This window comes from Cnephaeus nilssonii (assembly GCF_951640355.1).
Source record: "Cnephaeus nilssonii genome assembly, chromosome: 21".
Taxonomy (NCBI): Eukaryota; Metazoa; Chordata; class Mammalia; order Chiroptera; family Vespertilionidae; genus Cnephaeus; species Cnephaeus nilssonii.
In genome coordinates, this window is record NC_137092.1 from 18,309,144 (window position 1) to 18,328,399 (window position 19,256).

General features: G+C 48.2%; 2 protein-coding genes across 4 annotated transcripts in view; one reads left to right on the forward strand and one right to left on the reverse strand.

Annotated features, from left to right (window-relative positions):
* Window positions 1-759: 759 nt before the first annotated feature.
* On the reverse strand, window positions 760-3,241 carry PIGC (phosphatidylinositol glycan anchor biosynthesis class C). The gene is made up of 2 exons (XM_079761710.1): window positions 3,124-3,241; window positions 760-2,178 (listed from the first exon to the last, which is right to left on the reverse strand). The coding sequence occupies exon 2, from the start codon at window positions 1,960-1,962 to the stop codon at window positions 1,069-1,071; it is 894 nt and encodes a 297-aa protein (XP_079617836.1). The 5' UTR covers window positions 1,963-2,178; window positions 3,124-3,241; the 3' UTR covers window positions 760-1,068.
* A 113-nt stretch (window positions 3,242-3,354) lies between these two features.
* Window positions 3,355-19,256, forward strand: part of LOC307093459 (uncharacterized protein C1orf105) — a 47,654-nt gene continuing 31,752 nt past the window's right edge. For all 3 annotated transcript variants that reach the window (XM_079761603.1, XM_079761604.1, XM_079761602.1), the window contains exons 1-5: window positions 3,355-4,245; window positions 5,131-5,221; window positions 12,516-12,590; window positions 14,389-14,456; window positions 16,184-16,251. In XM_079761603.1, coding sequence (XP_079617729.1) covers window positions 3,836-4,245; window positions 5,131-5,221; window positions 12,516-12,590; window positions 14,389-14,456; window positions 16,184-16,251 — 712 coding nt within the window. In that variant the 5' untranslated portion in view covers window positions 3,355-3,835. The remainder of the gene's footprint in view (window positions 4,246-5,130; window positions 5,222-12,515; window positions 12,591-14,388; window positions 14,457-16,183; window positions 16,252-19,256) is intronic.

Below are 19,256 nucleotides of genomic sequence, written 5' to 3' on the forward strand. Positions count from 1 at the left end.
GACAGAACCCACAAGTCATATTTCAGATTAAAAATCAGATTGACAGCTATTAGGATTTCAGTTAGAATTTTATTTGGCATTCTAAAGATCTGAAGCCAGGCCCAAATTCTGACTAGATGGTCTGCTGGGGCAGAGGAGGGGTCACCCCCCACTTCAATCACACCTAACCTCCAAGACTAACTTCAAATGCCATCTCCTCTAGTAAATATTTCCTAATACTCCGCTCAATTTGACTTCCAGCCTCTTTGAATTCCCCCAGCATTTTGCTGTATATTATGGCACATACATGTTTCACTAAGAACGAAGTAGCAACTCTGAGTTAAGAGACCAATTCTATAGTGTTAGGCAACAAAACTAGACATGGCATCGAGTTCTAGGATCTGAGCTCTAGGTAAATAACAGAGCCTGAATTAGTACATTGAAAAGGGTAGAGCCGAAACCGGTTTGGCTCAGTGGATAGAGCGTCGGCCTGCGGACTGAAAGGTCCCAGGTTCGATTCCGGTCAAGGGCATGTACCTTGGTTGCGGGCACATCCCCAGTAGGGGGTGTGCAAGAGGCAGCTGATCGATGTTTCTCTCTCATCGATGTTTCTAACTCTCTATCCCTCTCTCTTCCTCTCTGTAATAAAATGAATAAAATATATTTTAAAAAAAAAAAAAAAGAAAAGGGTAGAGAAGTGACTTTATTAACACACACTTGTGTGTTTTTATTATCTCTTCACTTTTCATGCCCCTTCTAGCTGCCTTCTGCTTATAGAAAAACCAAGACACAATTTGCTGGATATGTTGTTAGTTTTTAATAAATAGAAACCACATCACTTCATTTGTTACAGTGAGTAAGACATGGGAGGTAACCATGCCTGAGGGCCCCAGAAAGCTTTTTCATCCACCAAACGACAGAAAGGACAGCACCTTCACCACCAAAGCCTTTGGCTCACTTCTTCTTTGGATCTCTGTTCTCGCACCACATCAGCCTGCTGCTTCCAGAATGGAACTCCGCCTTTGATTGGATCCTAGTTGGCAGGCTGGTCTGTCAGCTTGCCTGAATAACAGAATGGAGTTCCCTCACTTAGCTGAGGAACCTGGACAAGTCTTCTTTGATCTCAGCCTCATCCCAAGGCCCATGAATGTTTTCTTTAAAAAGCTGTAGGCGAATGAGGTAAAAAGGGCAGAGGCAGGAGATAGACACCAGCAGAAGTGCAAAGAGGGTGGCTCCCACCGCACTAATGGACAACAGGCCCCCCAAGGCTGAGAATGCAAAGAGCAGTGTGACTCCCACATAGCTGCGGGGAGTACATGCCTTCAGTTTCTTCTGTAACATGGGCCACAGGGCAAAAATCTGGATGGCGAATGTCACCATAATGAAGGCATGCAGGGTCCGGGGCAGGCGTGAGGCCAGGCAGACAGAAGCAAAGATGGCCATGTTCAAGGACAGGGTGCTGGACACAATGGCAGCATTGGCACCATAGTCGAAGAAGATGAGGTGGCCTAAGAGCATAAAGACTGACATGGCGTAGATGGTGTCAGTGCTCACAGACTCTGTCAGGGTCTTCAGCACGGGCGAAAAACCGTACGTGAAAGTAATGAAGACCAGGGCGCTCTTGAGGTCAGCCCACCGGGTCCGCCCACTCTTCCTCCGTCCCTCACCTCCATCAAGGAGATCGAACAAAACATAGCCAATCAGTGACAAAGTCAGGCCAGTCCCTAAAAGCCAATGAGGGGCCAGAAGACCCTCGTCCATATACCACCAGATGACCCCAAAAACGCAGACACTGCACAGCTGCTGAATCACCACGCTGGATTCAAATACCACAGCCCAATACTGGTATTTCCGGGCATGGATGTTCTTCCGGAGCTCTTCCAGGAACCGCTTGTCCACGTAGTTGTCAGGAAAGGGCTGTCGCTCATATAAGACTTTCTGCCACCTGATCTCCGTGGTGTTAGTTACAGGTTGGGCACACATTATCTTTCCCCTCAGACTCGGGCCAGTTCAATTTCCCATGCAGAAGTCCATGTGGTTCTTGTTCTTTATGAAGTCTTGAAATAAGACCTCTCCGGAAATCCCATGCTGTGTTGTGGTTGATATTGTGCCGACCTTCCCTTGTTCTCAAAGGCTGCAACCCAGGCAAGGCCTGCAAGAGGAGTTTCTTCTCTGAGGCAGGACAACACAGCCAAGTTCCTAGAAAAAGACCATGAACCTATAAAACTGCTGAAGGTTAAGGGCAGGGCTGAGTTAAAATCAAACCAACTCACTTTATTAGAAATCTGAGCAAAATATACGTGGTGACCCTCTTATAATAATGACATTAAAATTTCCTTTCAGGTTTTAAATGACCTTCCCTGGGATAAAAATAGACATCTGTCAGCTGTCACTCAATGAGTGCCTACAATGTGCTAAGTGCCTTAAGTAGCTTCTTCTTTCATTCCATCTCCACAATCCTGCAGGTTGGTTAGTTCCACTTTAACTAGTAAAAAAGCTTAGTAAAATTGCTCAGGTAACTCACGCAAGTTAACAATGGTAAATGGTGGAGCCTTATGCAAAGTCTGACCCCAAAGCCTGTGTCTCCCTCCAAACCAGCTCTTAACTCGGGGTTCACACCCCTGAGGTTTGTGGATGGGCTCAGGGCGTCCCCAAGCCCTGTCACTGCATGCCTGTGGCTGCCACTTATGCAAACGTACAGGGACAGGACCCAGAGCTTTGGGTTCTCAAAGGCATCTGTTATTTAAAAGGTCTGAACAGTAAACTGCATCAGACAAATGTGAGCCCCACGTTTCATTTAGCCCAAACCAATGATTCAAAGAAACTAAAGATCCTTTAACTGAGGTCACCACCCTCTAAAAAGCTACCATCCAACTTAGAAAGATAAACATCTGTGGGGATCGGAGACAGTGACCCGTTTGCCACAATGGGGAAAGCCAGGCGTCAGAAATGCCAGCAAATGTGCTTTCGGAAAAGGCTCTCATGGCCCGACCGCCCTTCTCCCGCGGAGACCACGGCAGGTTTGGCTGCACGAGCCGACCCCGGGGGCCCGTCACGGCAGCAGGGACCCCGGCCCGGGCTCCGCACGCCTGCCGCCGCCCAGCCAGGAAGGAGGCCCCGACACAGGACTCCCTCGGAACCCACCTGCCCGCCAGTTCGTAGGGAAGCGCGGCCGGGGGACCGACGCCCGCCTCCTTCCCCATCCGGGGCGCCGGGGTCGCGGCGGCGGCGGAGCACTTCCGGGGCCGCCTCAACCTCCGCGGCCAGAGCGCCCTCCCGGCGCCGGCGCGCTCGCTGCTGCCTCTCGTGGCCGCTCACGAGACTCCCGCTCGGGGGGGGGGGGGGGGGGGGGCGGGCGCGCTCAGAGCCCAGGAAAGCAACCCCGCAACCGCAAGACGGGGGACCTGGCATCCGAAGGGCTGGGATGGAGGCGGGGCTGGACGAAGAGAGCTAAGCACGGCTGCTTTTATGGAGTTCCTAGCGTGAAGTCAGGCCCTCGGCTGGGGACCTCCCAGGACCCGTGCATTCTTTCGACACAGTCACTGAATCCCGGCAAGGATCTAGCGCTGTTTTAGGTGCTGGTGACCCAGCTGTGGGTGAAACAGGCAAACGTCCTGCTGCCCGGGAGCTTTCTGTCCCGTGCATTGGCCTGTGATGTGTGGTGGCCGTCCCGCCCTCAGAGGGGACAGAACTGAGGCTCAGAGAGGTTGTGGTTGGCTCAGAGGCTGTCCGAAGCCGCACAGCTGGGAGGTGGATTAAGGAAGTTAATGTCCTTCTCTTTGCCTGGAGAAGGGATGAGGGCGGCCGACCCAGCCGGAGACTTTGACCAGCAGGTCGCTGATACTCAGCGGAGTGCATGGAAGCATCCGAGTGTGCAGAACAGGTGGACATGGCCCAGAAGCAAAGGGACAGAGAACACACGACGCAGTGGACACAAAAGTCGGGAACCCGGAATCCAGTCCCCACCAGCGTGACCCGGCAAACAGGCCGAGCTTCCATTTCTTCATCAGTAAAATGGGGACGACACTGTTTGCTCTTGGCCATTTTATGGGAAACTCAAAAAGAGTTAACTAAATGTAACTGCTCACAAAAATGTACTGAGTGCCGTCTAGCTGCCATCCGCTTGCTCTGGTCAAGCGCGACAGATTCTGAAATAAGATTTCTTTCCATTTCTCTCCAGGCTTCGGTTCCCAAGTTTGAAAAGATCCCCTGGCTTTGTGAGGCCAGCCTCAGAAACAAGCCCCTCGTGCTCAGCCTCCCCAGAAGGTAAGACCTCAGCTGCTGGGGGCAAAGGCTGCAAGAAAGGCCACACGGGAGAAAGGCCACACGTCTGGTCAGTTGAGAAACCCACGTCAAGTGTTCCCCGATTGTAGTCTTGGGTAGCAGTGGGAGTGGGTGCAGGCCTGGGGCTTGAACAAGGCGGGCCCACCCAGCACACAACTAGGTGCCCTCAGAACCGGCTCGCTTTCACAGCCAGGTCCTGGAGTGTCAGAGGGGAAGGGAAGGGGTGGCTTTTCCTGCAGCCAGCCAACCTCGAGCTAGTCGCAAGGAGAACGGCCTGCGGTGGTCAGAGGAGCTCTCCGCGTGTCTGTGCGGGGAGGGTTGGGCAGCACTGGACCCTGGTTGAGAGAAATGACACCCACCGGCCTCACCGGAAGTCTGAGACAAAATGGACCACACCTGTGAGGTGCCCTGAGCTTTGGGGAGGACAGGTGGGAATGCACAGCCTTCTGAAAGGCTGGCTTGTTTACTGGTAACTATCCGCAATTCCCGAGGATTCGAAAATCCTCACCTGGCCAACGCTCTGGGTTCCAGGCTGTTTATTTTTGACAAAACCCTTTCTGTTCTGTGTCACAACTACTTTGCCAAGGCGAGCCAATACTTACAGCACATTTAGAACTCTCACACTGTCATAAAATGAACCACACCGGCCAGCAGGTGTGTCTCCCTATGAAGAGCATCACTACTTCACTTGCAAACCACAAAGAAAATTCCGGGAAAAGGTGGTTGGAGGGAGGGCATGGTCCACGGGAGGAGGTGGTGGATTGCCCCGCCCGGGGGTGCCCCGTGGCTTCTCTCTGGAATAGCCAAGGGCCTGGCCCTTCATCCCAGAGACTGTGGTTCTAACAGGCTTTTGTTTTGATCCCTCAGATACCCTCATGCCTCCGCCACTTCTCTGAATTCATGGAGGAAGGATGTGAATTTGCCAAATACGTTTCAAGTTCCAAATGGCTTATCGAAGGTACTCAATTTATTTCCCCCTTTAATTGCGAAGAAACCAATAGCAGTTCTAGGAAGACATGAATGTGACTCCAAAGACACTTCCTGTCTCCTGAGCACAGCCCGAGCCTGGGACGTCGTAGGTGCTCAGTAGACATTTGCTAAGTGAAATGAACGAGCCCCAGCCAATCACCTCGTTCAGGGCCCCCAGGTCCACTAGGGCCGTGGTCGGCAAACTGCGGCTCGCGAGCCACATGCGGCTCTTTGGCCCCTTGAGTGTGGCTCTTCCACAAAATACCACGGCCTGGGCGAGTCTATTTTGAAGAAGTGGCATTAGAAGAAGTTTAAGTTTAAAAAATTTGTCTCTCAAAAGAAATTTCAGTCGTTGTTCTGTTGATATTTGGCTCTGTTGACTAATGAGTTTGCCGACCACTGCACTAGAGCTAAGAATAAAGGCCTGAGGGGAGAACCATCAAAAAGGGAAATTAAAAATTTCATGTTGAGGCATCTGCCCTGGGACCTTCAGGGACTGAACCACACCTAGCCTCACAGAGGGTCTCCAGAATTTATGGTGCTTGTGACGTCAGCACCTCCCTGAGGTGGAGGAAGAGAGAGAACTCGGGACACGAGCAGTTTCTTCACCTGAAAAATTACCCAGCACAGGACTGTTGTGGGCAGTGCAGGAGGCTGCGTCCCTAAGGCATTTGGCCAGAGCTCTGTACCTGTGGCCACGTCATGACCAGCCCTCACGCCGGGGGCTAAGTGCTTCCGGAGCCCTTTTTACCTGGTTTAATACAGATACAGGGATGAGCAGGTCAGTTCCTGCCTACACAAATGACAGGGCTCAGGGACAGGCACAGGGCTGCCCAATATATATCAGGGCGGGGGTGGGAGGAAGGGTCCCCTGCGGGCGGGGGAGGAGCGAACAGAGACGGAGCGGAGCGAGGGCGGGATCCAGAGCTAGGGGCATCTCACAGGCTCGGAAGATAGTATTTCCAGGAGTGAGGAAGGGCCTGGGAAATAAGACCTGCGACTGAGCACGCAGGACTTGCCTGCAGAGCTTTGAGGGCTCAGGCCGCAGGGGGCGGGCTTACATGGAAGGGACGATGGAGCTGGGTGGGCCTGGCCACAGCCCTGAGGGTCAAGGGCAGGGCTGTGCTTCAGGGTGACTTCATTAATCCCCTAACACCCGGGACAGGCAAGCAGGTGAGAGTGCCTGCCGCCACGACAGAGGGGCTGAGCAGGGACACGCTGGCCTGGGCAGTCCAGGCAGAACCAGCAAGAAGCCTTCTAGTCATTTAGTCTCCTTGAACTTCGTAATGTTAACGTAAAAAAACCATTGAAACCTGGAAAGAATGTTTGTGAGTTTATTTGAGCCAAACTGTCGACATATGCCGGGAAGCAGAACCTCAACGAATTGAGATAATGCTCCGGAGAATGGCGGGTTACATTTGTATTTATACATTGCAATCAAAGGAGGGACATAGGTGGGTTACATGAAATTCACTGGTGATGGATTAAGGAGGTGGGATAAAGCAAAGCGGTGGGAAACCCCTGGGATTGGATAAAAAGTAAAATGATGGACACATACTTAGGTGGGTGCAGGAACAATTAACATGATAATGAAGGAATTTGTGGTATCTGTCCTGGTGCCCACCACATTTGGTTGTGCCCCAGGGGGGTCCAGAAAAAGGGAAGTTACAAGTTACCCAGACATTTCAAGGGTATGTTATCAGAGATGCAAAAAGACAGGCTCAGTTAAGGTAAAGGCTGACCTTGTCAGTGAAGATACTGGCCTAGGACGTAACTGCCCACCATAACTGCGTTTAGTTAAGGTTTAATTTCAGACCATCCTTTGTGGTTACTTTAGGTCGCTGAGTTTGCAAGACTGCCATGCAGGCCTCCCCTGAGCTTGTCAGGTCAGCATGTGGCCCCTTTCGTCCACATTATGCAGGCAGCCTCCCCCTGCCACCTAGTGCCACCTCCTCCAGGTTTGCTCTGGGTCTCAGCACACGAGCAGAGGCACTGACTCCAGGCACCCAGGATGCAGGGAGGAAGGCATTGCTAAGGCCCAGGGCAGTGAGAGGTTCCCCTTCAACTGGGTTCAGAATTTCATGGATGCAGCGCTCATGGGTGGCCACTAGAGGGCAGCCCAGAGCAACAGCTTCCCGGGCTGGGACAATGGGCACAGCCGGAAAAGCCAGTCCCTGGGGGACTCAGGTCACAAGTCCATTACTGCTATTGGGTACCTCACGGGTCTCTCCCTCCCTCCCTCCCTCTCTCTCTCTCTCTCTCTCTCTCTCTCTCTCTCAGCAACCTTTTCCATCTTAGAGCTTTCAGCTGGGCCTAAGGATTACATTAACTGCAGACAAATTAGGGGGAGAAAAGCACGCACATCTATTTAGCATGTTTTACATGACACGGGTGCCCTCCTACAGGAACAAAGACCCAAAGAAGTGGCAAGGCCAAAACGTTTTTATACGAAAGAGGCAACTGCAGAAAAGTAACTCAACTGCACGGGGAGGCTAAAGAGGAAACGAGTTATTTTTTTTTTTTAATTTCTTTATTGATTAAGGTGTCACATATTTGTCCTCATCCCCCCATTCCCATCCCACACCCCTCCCCATGGATGCCCCAACCCCCTGTTGAACTTAAGCATTGGTTAGGCTCATATGCATGCACACAAGACCTTTGCTTGATCTCTCCCCCCTCCCCCCACCCTCCCCTATCCTCCCTCTGAGGCCCGATAGTCCGATCGATGCCTCCTTGTTTCTGGTTCTGTTCTTGTTCATCAGTCTATGTTGTTCATCATTTCCCCTAGATGAGCGAAATCATGTGTCACTAGAGATATACTTATAAGAACTGAATGTGCGACGAGCAATGATAGTTATGCTGACAGGCAAGGAAACGAGTTATTTAAACAAGGTCTGTTTGCAGAGAATTCCCTCAGCTTCATCTTCCGGTCCTTTATGATAAGGATGTTGCTTTCCTTCTGGTGTAAGGAGAGCCTCTTCCTTTTGGGGTTTTATCTCCTACTTTTAGGAAGAAAAAGGGGGGTCAGCGCACCCTTCTGGCACCTGCCGTCGTATAAAGTGCCTTTGGCTCCAAATAACCCTGATGGCCCAGTGGCATGTTTGGGAGAGGCATATTCTGCCACCTTCATAGCAAAACTGGGTCCCTGTTCTGTTGAGACACCTGGCAGGTATCTCAGGTCAGCTCCCAGCCCGTCACACAGACTCAGATCTCAGTCGTTGGCTGCAGACGTGAAGGCCTGAGCGTGTCTGCTGTGCGGTAAACAGCCGCAGCTGCTCCTTTCTGGAAAGCAATGAGCAATGATGCATCTCATGGGAGTGGAATGCCCTGTGGACATGCTATCTCTCCCTTTATCCTCTAAGTTGGGGACCTGCTGAGAGCTGCTGGCAGCCCAGCCGCCAACCAGCCCTCCTGGCCCTGGGTGTGGTGCAGAGGTCCTGCCCTGGGGCCCTCTTCACTGTCACAGGTCAAAGGGCAGGACTTTGATCATCCACAGCCAGGTGGTGTTCCTTCCTGCCCGGGAGCTGTTCCGGGCCAGCGCAGGTGTCTCTGTGCCTGGAGCGCAGTCCTCCCTGATGAGAGAGGGAAAGAGAGGAAACAGGTTCAGAGATAGAAAGATGGGAAGCCGAGCCAAGAGACACATGGAGACATAAGGAGACAAAAATACAAGAAAGGAGATGGAAGGGGAGAGGCAAAGCTCACAAAGAAGAAAGATAGGAAATGAAGACAAAGAAACGGAGCCTAAACCTCCCCCATGCAAACCTCTACTGTGGAGCGGCTTCTCTGTTAGTCATGACTGCCACCTGCCACTCCAGGCGTCCACTCATGATGCCCAGGACGGGAAAGGGTAATTGGATAGGTGGATGAGTGAGGCCAGGAGGAAGCTCACTCAGAGCTCCACGGCGGGCAGGGCAGATGTGTGGGGGCCACTGCCAAGACCCTGCACCCCTTTTCTACTTGCCAGGCTTGGGTGTAACTGACTAGAGCCCCACAGTCACTCATGGAGGGTGAAAGCCACCCGACTTTCTGCATTCCTGCCCCGGGGACGCTGTCTCCTCTCTGATCTGTTGTTTTCCAGTCTAATGAGTCAGAATAAAGGTGAGAACATTATTGCCTTTGCTTTTAGCAGCCCTGTGACAAAAAGCCCTGGCTAGTGACATGGTGCAGGGACATAGCTGAGAAAATACACACCAAGGGCGACTTCCAACGTTCTCACCCCCGAGAACTCTAAGATTCCTCTCACTGACACTCAATTTTTGAAAGCTGGTGACCACCACAGAAACTACCTTGTATAGGCCTAAGTTTGTCTCCTGTTGATATAGATCCAACATATATAACTACTAAGACCATCTTAAAGGAAGGTAATCATGAATACCAGTGACCTGAAATAAAATGGTAATAATAACCAAGTTTAATAAGTCAGGATGGCAGGTACATGGCTGTTGCTTATTGTGTGTTTGTGAAGTTTTTCCAAGTGAACAATATAATTTTAAAAACTACATTCAGCTGCATAAAACTACGGAGGTGGCTGGTATTTTCAGAGATCAGGACAATGTTTAATTATCATAGGGTTATTTTGGCATATTGAAAACAGTTCTCTGAGCACCACTTTTTGTATTCTAAGGGATATAGGCATCTTTACCCCCTTATATGGATCCTAAGAGTCCGCTATCCCTTGACCCTTCAGCCAGAGAACGTTCTGGTGGACAAACTAAATAGATGAGCTATTCGACAGGCACCCTAACCTTTCTGGGCCACATTTTCCTCATGGTGTTCATTGAAAGAGTTGAGCCAGGTGACCTCTCAGCTAAGGCAGGAGTGAAAAGGAGAAGAGGAATGGAGATGCTGAAGGGAAGGAAGTACAGAGGCAAATTTGTCAGTGCTCCTTGAATTGTGCTATTTTTAAAGTCACCATCTGCTACTCACATTTTCAGTTTTTGTTGTGAGACAGGTGTGTGTTTGTGAAAGAGAGAGAAAGAGAGAGAGAGGGAGAGAGATTTCTCTCTTTGTTTACCAAAGATTGAAGGGGGCCAAGGACTTGGGCCATGAGCTGGATCTTGAGAACCTGGCCGATGTTGACCTCAGATATCCAGATGTTTCCAGCTGTGACATGTGAAGAGCAGGCTTTGGCTTCCTGGCCCAGCTGAAACCTGCATCAGACCTTGGCCAGGGGACAGAGGCTACTGTCACTCTCCAGTCGCAGCTGCCATCTGCTCTCCTGGGGACAGCTGCTTGGGAAAGGAGAACCCTCTAACGTTTCAGAGCCTCTTTCCTCAGTGGCTGCGACTCTATAATACAACCCAGGGCCCGGGCTCCGAACCTTCCATTCCTGCCACTGCTGGGCTGGCCCTGAGGAAACCGAGAGTGAAGGGGACTCGGCGGCAGAGCCTGGCGGCAGGGAGGAAGCTGCAGCCGACAGAACGTGGGGTCCCAGGCTGTTTGCATCAACTTCTTTGCGTCCAGGCTCTTCCTGATCCCTCCGTTCGGACGTTGCCTCTCTCCTTTCTGGAGGCTCAGAGTTTCGTTGCCTCTTCTATGACACCTGGTGCCCCCAACCTTGAATCGCAGATTCTGGGGGGTATCTCAGTCTCAGAGATGTGAGGGGTGGATGGAAGGGCTCAGCCCCGAGAGATTCCACCCCTAGAACCTCAGGGAAGATATGGGAGAAGGTTGAATTGGCCCAGAAGCAGAGGAGTCTTCCTCTCCAGTGTCTCTTCTCACTGCATCCCTCCCCCCACGGGACAATCCAGACACCCCACGCTCCCGGGTGCCGGCTGGTCGTTCCTCTGTGTTTTCCGGGCTGGAATGCCCTCCTCCTGCCCCCTCCTGTTCACCTCCCCAGGCACTGCCTCCACTTTAACCTTCTCAGACCCCTCCCAGGGGCCTCAGTATACTACACGATGGTACACAGCCTGCTGTGTGGTGACAGCGTAGAGGCTGTGTCTCATTTATCTCAGTGTCCCCAGTCCCTAATGAATGGGCAAATGAACGAGTTTGTATTCTTCCCTGGCCTTCTCTGGGGCCAGGCATTTTGTCACCACCCCCTCCACTTGGTAGCCTCGCAGTAAGTGTGTTGTTGTGGGGTGAATGAATCTAGTCATTCCCACTCATACTGTGACATACCGACCCACGGTATAAGACTGAGTCGATTCTTTTAATGTAGCCAGTAAAAATGAAGGGTATTTTAAACACTTGGTGGAAGAGTCCAACGTTGTCCGTAGTTTTTAGTCCTCACACCCCCAGTGTGAAGCTCCATGGGGACCCACCCGGCAGAGGTCAGGGTAGGAGCACCCCAGGCACTCCCCACTTAGCTTAAACATGTCCCCCCTCCTCCTGTGTGCACACCTCCCAGGGCAGCAGGGACAGCTCAGGGCCCAGGTGTCACAACAAGCCGATCCAGTGGCAGGAGAAGGCTTCTGCGCAGAGTGATGTCTGCGGGTCCCAGGACCCTCCTCCCCGTCGTCTGCGCTTCCTGCGAGCATGTCTCAGGAGGCTGCCGTCAGGGGGCATGAGGGAGGTGAGAGAGAACCCCAGGCACAACAGGAGTCTCAAGTTCCCACCTGCTCCCTCACCACACTGTGGGCGCTGTGGGCGGAGTGGGAATGCCTGCAAGCCTCCCTTCAGCTGGGGCAGGAGTGAAGTCAGGGAGAAAGCAGCGCTGAGCAGACGGGGAGCTTTTGGCCGGGCAGCCTCTGTTCCCAGAGGTGGAGGAACTCGGGACCCTCGCACCAGCTCCAGGTCTGCTTTTGGCTTAAATTGTGACTCTCGGGAAGTGGAGCAGGGCCACCTGGTGCTGGGCAGTGCATGCTGGAGAGTGAAGGCGTGAGAAAAGAGGGCAATGTGTTGGAGGGGCCAGTGAAAGGTTTGCGGAGGGAAGTCTTCTATTCACTTTCCTCAAGCCATTGGAGGCCCTTATGTCCCCATGGTGGACCCTTGTATAAACTGGGGCAAGTGTAGCCCCTCAAACTACGTGCTCAGGTCGAAAGACAGACCTTGGTTCAGTCCCCAGCCCCTCCTACCCCGTACCGCTGTCTCAGGAGCCCGAGGCCACCACCGGGTCTCTGGCTCAGCCCTCCTGCCTAAACCCTTTCTGCACCTTCCGAGGCTGCAGTCAAGCCTCAATTCTACATCCACCCAGGATGGGGCTGAGACCAGAGTGTCCATCTCTGTTTTATGGAAGGAATAACTGTTAACCCCTCTCACCACTCCACCCTCTTCCCACTTCTTTGCTGCCCCAGATACCACAGCATTTCCTCACTGCTCTCTGTCTCCTCTCTCCTCAGGCCAGGAGGAACCACAGAGGCCCCGTGCTGGGCAGGAGCCGGCAGCTGTGCTCCACATGCCAGGAAGTGAAAATGGTAAGCCTGGCGATGACAGAGATGGGCAAGGGATAAAAGGAATCCAGATTACAAACGAAGGTGTGAAACTGTATTTGCAGATGGTGTGATCTTATATATAGACAGTTCTAAGGGATCCACACACACACAAACTATTAGAGCTGATAAACGAGTACAGCAGAGTTACAGACTATGAGATCAATGTACAAAATTAATTTTATTTCTATACCCTACCAAAAAATTGAGAAAACAATTCCATTTGCAATAGCCTGGAAATTTAAAATACTTGGGAATAAATTTAACAAAAGAAATGTAAGACTTGTACAACAAAAACTATAAAATATTATAGAAAGAAGTTAAAGAAGACTTAAATAAATAGAAGTAATCCCACTTTCATGGACTAGAAGACTTAATATTGCTAAGTGGCAATACAGTCCCCCAAATTGATCCATAGATTCAAGGCAATCGCCCTTGAAATCCCAGATGCCTTTCTTGCAGAAATTGACAAGCAGATCTTAAAATTCATATGGATATGCAAGAGTTACAGAATAGCCAAAGAAATCTAGAAAAAGAAGAACAAAGTTGGAAGAATCACACATTTTTTATTTCAAAACTCACTACAGAGCTACAGGACTTTTAAAGAAAATAGACAGCAAAGACCACATATTGTACGATTCCATATATATGAAATGTCCAGAGTAGGTGAATCTATAGAGAAAGAAAATAGTGGTTGCTGAGGACTTGGGGGAGGAGGAATGACTCCTGAATAAAGGAGTCATGAAAATGTTCTGGAAGTCGATAGTGGTGATTGCTGTAGACCTTTATTAATATACCAAAAACCACTGAATTGGACACCAACGTGATAGATTCTATAGTATGTGGATTATGTCTCATTTTAAGAAAATGATTAGCAACAGAAAATTATTTTTTAAAAGTAAAAGCATAAAATGGATGAACATCAATAAAATAAAAACCCTAAGTAGGATGTGTTTTGGATAATGATTACTGGTGCTCCATTATTTAGTGTGGGGTCACCAGGGATAGCTGTGTGAAGGGCACACTTCACACCTTCATGTATGCTTCAAAGTGAGTTCATTCATCCACTAATTTGGTCAACAAATATTTCTTAAGGACCTGGAAATACTAAAATAGAGATGTGGTCTATGGCAGTGGTCGGCAAACTCATTAGTCAACAGAGCCAAATATCAACAGTACAAAGATTGAAATTCCTTTTGAGAGCCGAAAACCGACTTTTGCGCATGGGCCATGAAGTTTCAATCGCACTGTACATGCGCGCCCGCACGTGGTATTTTGTGGAAGAGCCACACTCAAGGGGCCAAAGAGCCGCATGTGGCTCGCGAGCCTCAGTTTGCCGACCACTGGTCTATGGCCTCAGGAAGCTGAAAGTCTAAGGGAAGCCAGACATTAAGCAAATAACTACTAGGACAATGACAAGGTTATGAGTATTGTAGTCGAGGCAGCCTAGGAGCAATGAGATCATTGGGCAGCCATCCAGGACTCAGTGGTGCCTGTGAAAAAGTGAAAGTTAACCTGAAACCTGAAGAATGGTGTGGTGAGCTCACCAAAGAAAATTGGAAGATTTACTAATCTTGAGATATCTAACTTCAAAATCTGATAACCAGGGAAGAACAATGACCCTATGACATGTGAGCAGGGTAATTCCTTCTGGTTCATTCATATCACAAAAGGATGCAGTTCTGACTCATTAAACAACTTCAGTTTGCTAAGGTGGCACATACGTTTATGAAAATTGGAATGCAGTTTTGGACAATGTTCTAAATGAGACTGTCTTCCTCAGGTACAACCAAGAACTATGATGATCCCAGATGATCTGAAACATTCCTTTGAGAATTGTCTGAGTCATAGGTAAGTCAAGGTTTAAATCGGGACATGGCTCATTCTGATTATATTGGTTTGGGGGCACAAAGATAATGAATTGAGAAACATTAAGTAGAATGTTTAGGGGATGCTAAGGGATTGGGCTTCTTTTATTTTTTATTTTTTATTGATTTTGAAGAGAGAAAGAAAGAGATTTGTTCCACTTATTTATGCATTCATTCGCTGATCCTTTATTTATATGCCCTGAATGGGGATCAAACCCAGAACCTTGGCATTTGGGACGATGCTCTCTAACTAACTGAGCTACCCGGCCAGGGCCAGGGAATGGGCTTCTTGATTGGTTTAGTTTTTTGGTTAAATCAGATAGACCCCCCAAAATTTTTTTCACCCTGAAACTACTGTAGAAGGTTTCATTATCCTTTCCATCTTTGCAAGAACAGTACAAGGAATAAGGTAGGAAATTTCTTTGATATCTTAGGCAGAAGTAAATACAAATTCTTTATGTAGATGGCATATCTAATTCAGGTCACAGAATCTCGTGACTCTGGGACATCCGCTGCACTCTTTAATAACTAATATTCCTTTTCTTTATCAATTTGGTTGGTTGTCATTTGCTGCTTTCTTATCAAAAGCAAGTATATCAGAAATAAAATCCAGTCAGAATTTTGATTAGTTGTATTTCAGGGTTTTTTTTTCCCCTATATTTAACTATCAGACAGGGAAGAAATACTCAGTTTTTACTTTATTAAAAAACTCAAGCCCGGCCGGTGTGGCTCAGTGGTTGAGCATTGACCTATGAACCAGGACGTCCCAGTTCATTTCCCAGTCAGGCCATATGACTGGGTTGCAGGCTCGATCCCCAGTGGTGGCATGCAGAAGGCAGCCAACCAGTGATTCTCTCTTATTATTGATGTTTCTTTCTCTCTCTCTCTCTCTCTCTCTCTCTCTCTCTCTCTCTCTCTCTCTCCCTTCACTTCTGAAATCACTAAAAATATAATTTTAAAAGAAGAGAATAAATTTTAAAAACAACAACAACAACAACAAAAAACACACCTCAAAACATGGACTCACCCTGCATCAGGCACCAAAGTAGGCAGTAGATGGTTGGACATACGGTTACCCTTATATATCACCAATCAAAAAGGTTATATGTGATCTAATGTCAGTCTTTACTTTTTTTCCTCACACAGAGAGCAATAATGTGGGAGGATAATAGGTCTTTATTACATTGGACAGCAGTAGGTGACCTCAGGGTCATTAGGTCCACACTGGGATATAGACTCCGGTGCATTAAAAACCACAGTGCCCCCAGGTAGACAGGATCATGGAGGACCTGGGTATTTGAGCATTAAGGCTCCAGCACCCATAACATTCACCTACACTGATTTCATACTTTTAAATAGTTCTTATGTCAAAGCACAATTAAAGTTATTCTAATAGTCTTTACGGACTGCAAATGGAAAACTCAGCTATCGAAAGTCAGGGATTTCTGAGCAAAAGTTCACTCTTCTATGAAGGAGACTTTTGCAATGTGTTGCCCCAAATTATTTATCTTGCAAGTTTGGTACTTTATTCAAAAGTACTTCATTTTTGCAAGTTTGGCTCAGTCGTCTCTGCTGCGAGGCGGTCTCAGTACCAGGCTAACAAGTGCTGGATTCAAGAGGCCATCGCTGTTTTAAAACATGTAAGGACACATTCCTTTCAAGCAAGCCCTAGTCAAATAACTAACGTGGTTTCTTGCTTTCCCCAATCAGAATGAAGACTCTTCAGCCACCAAAAGCCCAGACTGAACCCAGGTGTTCCCCTGATGACATCTCAACAGGTTTGCTTTCTTTGGAAGTATGGGTGGTACGAGGCACACTACCCCCGGAGTAGTAGAATGAAAAGTTTAATCCCCTAAGATAATTTCTAAATTTTCTGAACAAATTCCCATTCTCTTTTTTAAAAAAATTAAGTTGATTGGGGTAACATTGGTTACTAGCAATATGCAAGTTTCAGGTATACAATTCTATAATGCATCATCTGTATATTGCACTGTGTGCTCTCTACCCAAAGTCTAGTCTCCTTCCATCGCTATATATTTGACCCCCTTTATTCTCTTCATCCTCCCCTCCCCTTCCTCCCTTCTGGTAACCACCATACTATTGTCTATGTCTATGAGTTTGTCTGCTCATGTATTGCTTTGTGTTTTAAGCTCCACAAATGAGTGAAATTATATGGTTCTTATCCTTTTCCGTCTGACCTATTTCACTTCACATGATACTCTCAAGATCTACCCATTTGTCACAATTGGCAATATATTCTTTATATATTTTCATCGTTTTTTGTGACTGAGTAGTTCTCCATTGTGTGTATGTACCACATCATCTTTATCCAATTATTGATCAGAGGACCCTTCAGTTGTTTCCATGTGTTGGCTATTATTGTGAATAACGCTGCAGTGAACATACATATATCTTTACAAATAACATTTCTAAATTTCCCAGGTAGATACCAGAAGAGGGATTGCTGGGTCATATGGTAGCTCCATTATTAATTTTGGAGGAACCTCCAAAATGTTTTCCATAGTGGCGGCATCAATTTACATTCCCACCAGCAGTGTATGAGGGTTCCCCTTTCTCTACATCCTCTCCAACACTTGTTATTTCTTGTCCTATTGATAACAGTCATTTTAACAGACGTGGTGTGGTATCTCATTGTGGTATTGATTTGCATTTCCCTAATAGCTAGTGAAGTTGAGCATCTCTTCATATATTTGTTGGCCATTTGTATGTTTTCTTGGGAAAAGTGGTCAGGTTATCTGCCCATTTTTAAAATTAGATTGCTTATTCTTTTGTTGCTGAGTTGTATGAGTTCTTTATATATTTTGAATATTAACCCTTTATCAGAGGTATCATTTGCAAATATCTTCTCCCATTTGGTTGGTTGCCTTTATGTTTTGTTGATGGTTTCTTTTGCTGTGCAGAAACTTGTTAGTTTATTTTTGCTTTTATTTTTATTCTATTTCTTGTTTTTATTCTCCTTGCCTTTGTGTTAAGTTCACAATAACCTTTCTGAGACCAAGTTTAGTACCTATGTTTTTTTCTATGTATTTTATTGTTTCAGGTCGTACATGTAAGTCTTTAATTCATTTTGAGTTAATTTTTGTGTATAGTATCTGATAGTGGTCTAATTTCATTCTTTTGCATATGACATTCAAATTTCCCCAGCACCATTTACTAAAGAGGTGTTTCATTCTCCATTGTATGTTTTTGGCTCCTTTGTTGAAAAGTAGTTGCCTACACACTAACTGTGTGCTAGGAAGGCAGTCCTGGTAATACCAGTTAAGGTGGGAAGGGGACTGCATTCCCACCTGGAATGGCTTTACCAAGGCCTTGAACCTTCCACCCCACCGGTTTCCTAGCACACCTGCCTTCTCCCAGAAGCTGCCCAGTGCTGTTCTTCTGTTCACTTGCTGTTGATGGAAATGGGGTAGTGGCTCTGTCTCCAGCTTCAGCATTGACCTAAGTCTCATTTTTTAGAGAAGCCACACTGGGCGGGGAAGGTGGGAGTGGGTCATTCTTCTGGGTGATAGAATCCAAGGGTTCAGTGCCATGCAGGCTGTCATTTTAGAGACTTTGTTCATCTTCTCATTTGCTTTCATATTGACTGCAGCCGCCTCCAGTCTTTCTTCCATTTGAAACACACAGTAAGGAAAATCAAGGTCACTTTATTCACCTCATACAGATGGGGAAGTGCGAGCTCTATTCTGGCCGTTGCAGAGGAGCTAGAGCAGAACTGAACTGAGCAGGCACCAAGAAGGAAATCTGAGCATAGAAGGGGCATCTTAAAAGGTCCCAAAAAGGAGGACCAGAGACTCTGGTAACAGCTGAGGTTTGGAGATGTCCACTCTAGTGGGGTGAAAGACTGCTAGTCCCAGTGACTCCTTTTTTATGAATCCAAAAGTCTGGCCTAGCCCATGGACAAAGTGGACAAAGAGCCAGGAGCTAAGAGCCTCCTCTCAATGAAAGCCCCGCTGTCCTCGGGTCTGCAACCACCTCATTCTGTTGAAGCCAAGACAACACTGGGTGACAGACAGGTGCAGCTGGTTTCAGGGTCTCTGTAGCAGCCACCCAGTCCTGAGTTTCCTTTGAACCTGGATTTTTTTTTTCAGGTCTGCCTCACAAAGGAAGGACACACACACACACACACACACACACACACACACACACACACCCTTCCCTCATCAAGAATGTTTATCTTCTGATTCTATAGGACAGTGTGATAAGATGCCTTTTATTAAGTTAATAGCCCTAGGAGTGTATTCCAATGGCCAACACGAGAGCTAGACTTGGTGTACGCGATTATGATCAGCACATTATGTTCTTTCTTGGACAGACCTGGTTCTTACCCATATAGTCCATCCAAGGACAGAACAGACAGAGCCTATGGAGTTGGCTAGGAGCTGAAGCTGGGTAGATCTACAGTTGATTCTGGTCATGATGTTTGTGAGCTGAGCTGTGCTATTGTGTGTGCTCTCTGAGGTTATGGCAAAGCACTAGCCTGGGAGCAGAGACCTGGCTTCGGATCCTAGTCTGCCCATACAAGCTTTGCCCATTTATTTAAACTGTTTGGGCCTCCGTGTTCCCACCTGTAAAACTAGAGAAGTGTTGTGCCTCCCACCCTGCCTGGCCACCCCCACTCCCGAGAGAGCCAGAACCTCAGTACAAGCAGCCTTCACCTTTGATCTGCCCAGAAAAACTGCTGACACTTCCCCAGCCCTGCTGCTTTATGGGGCTTAGACATGTTCCTGCCACAGCGTGTGCTGCTCATTGCTGCAGGGGCCAC

What these genes read in the sequence shown, in the direction of transcription:
- PIGC (XM_079761710.1), bottom strand. Translation starts at nt 1,962, where the DNA reads ATGTGTGCCCAACCTGTAACTAACACCACGGAGATCAGGTGGCAGAAA.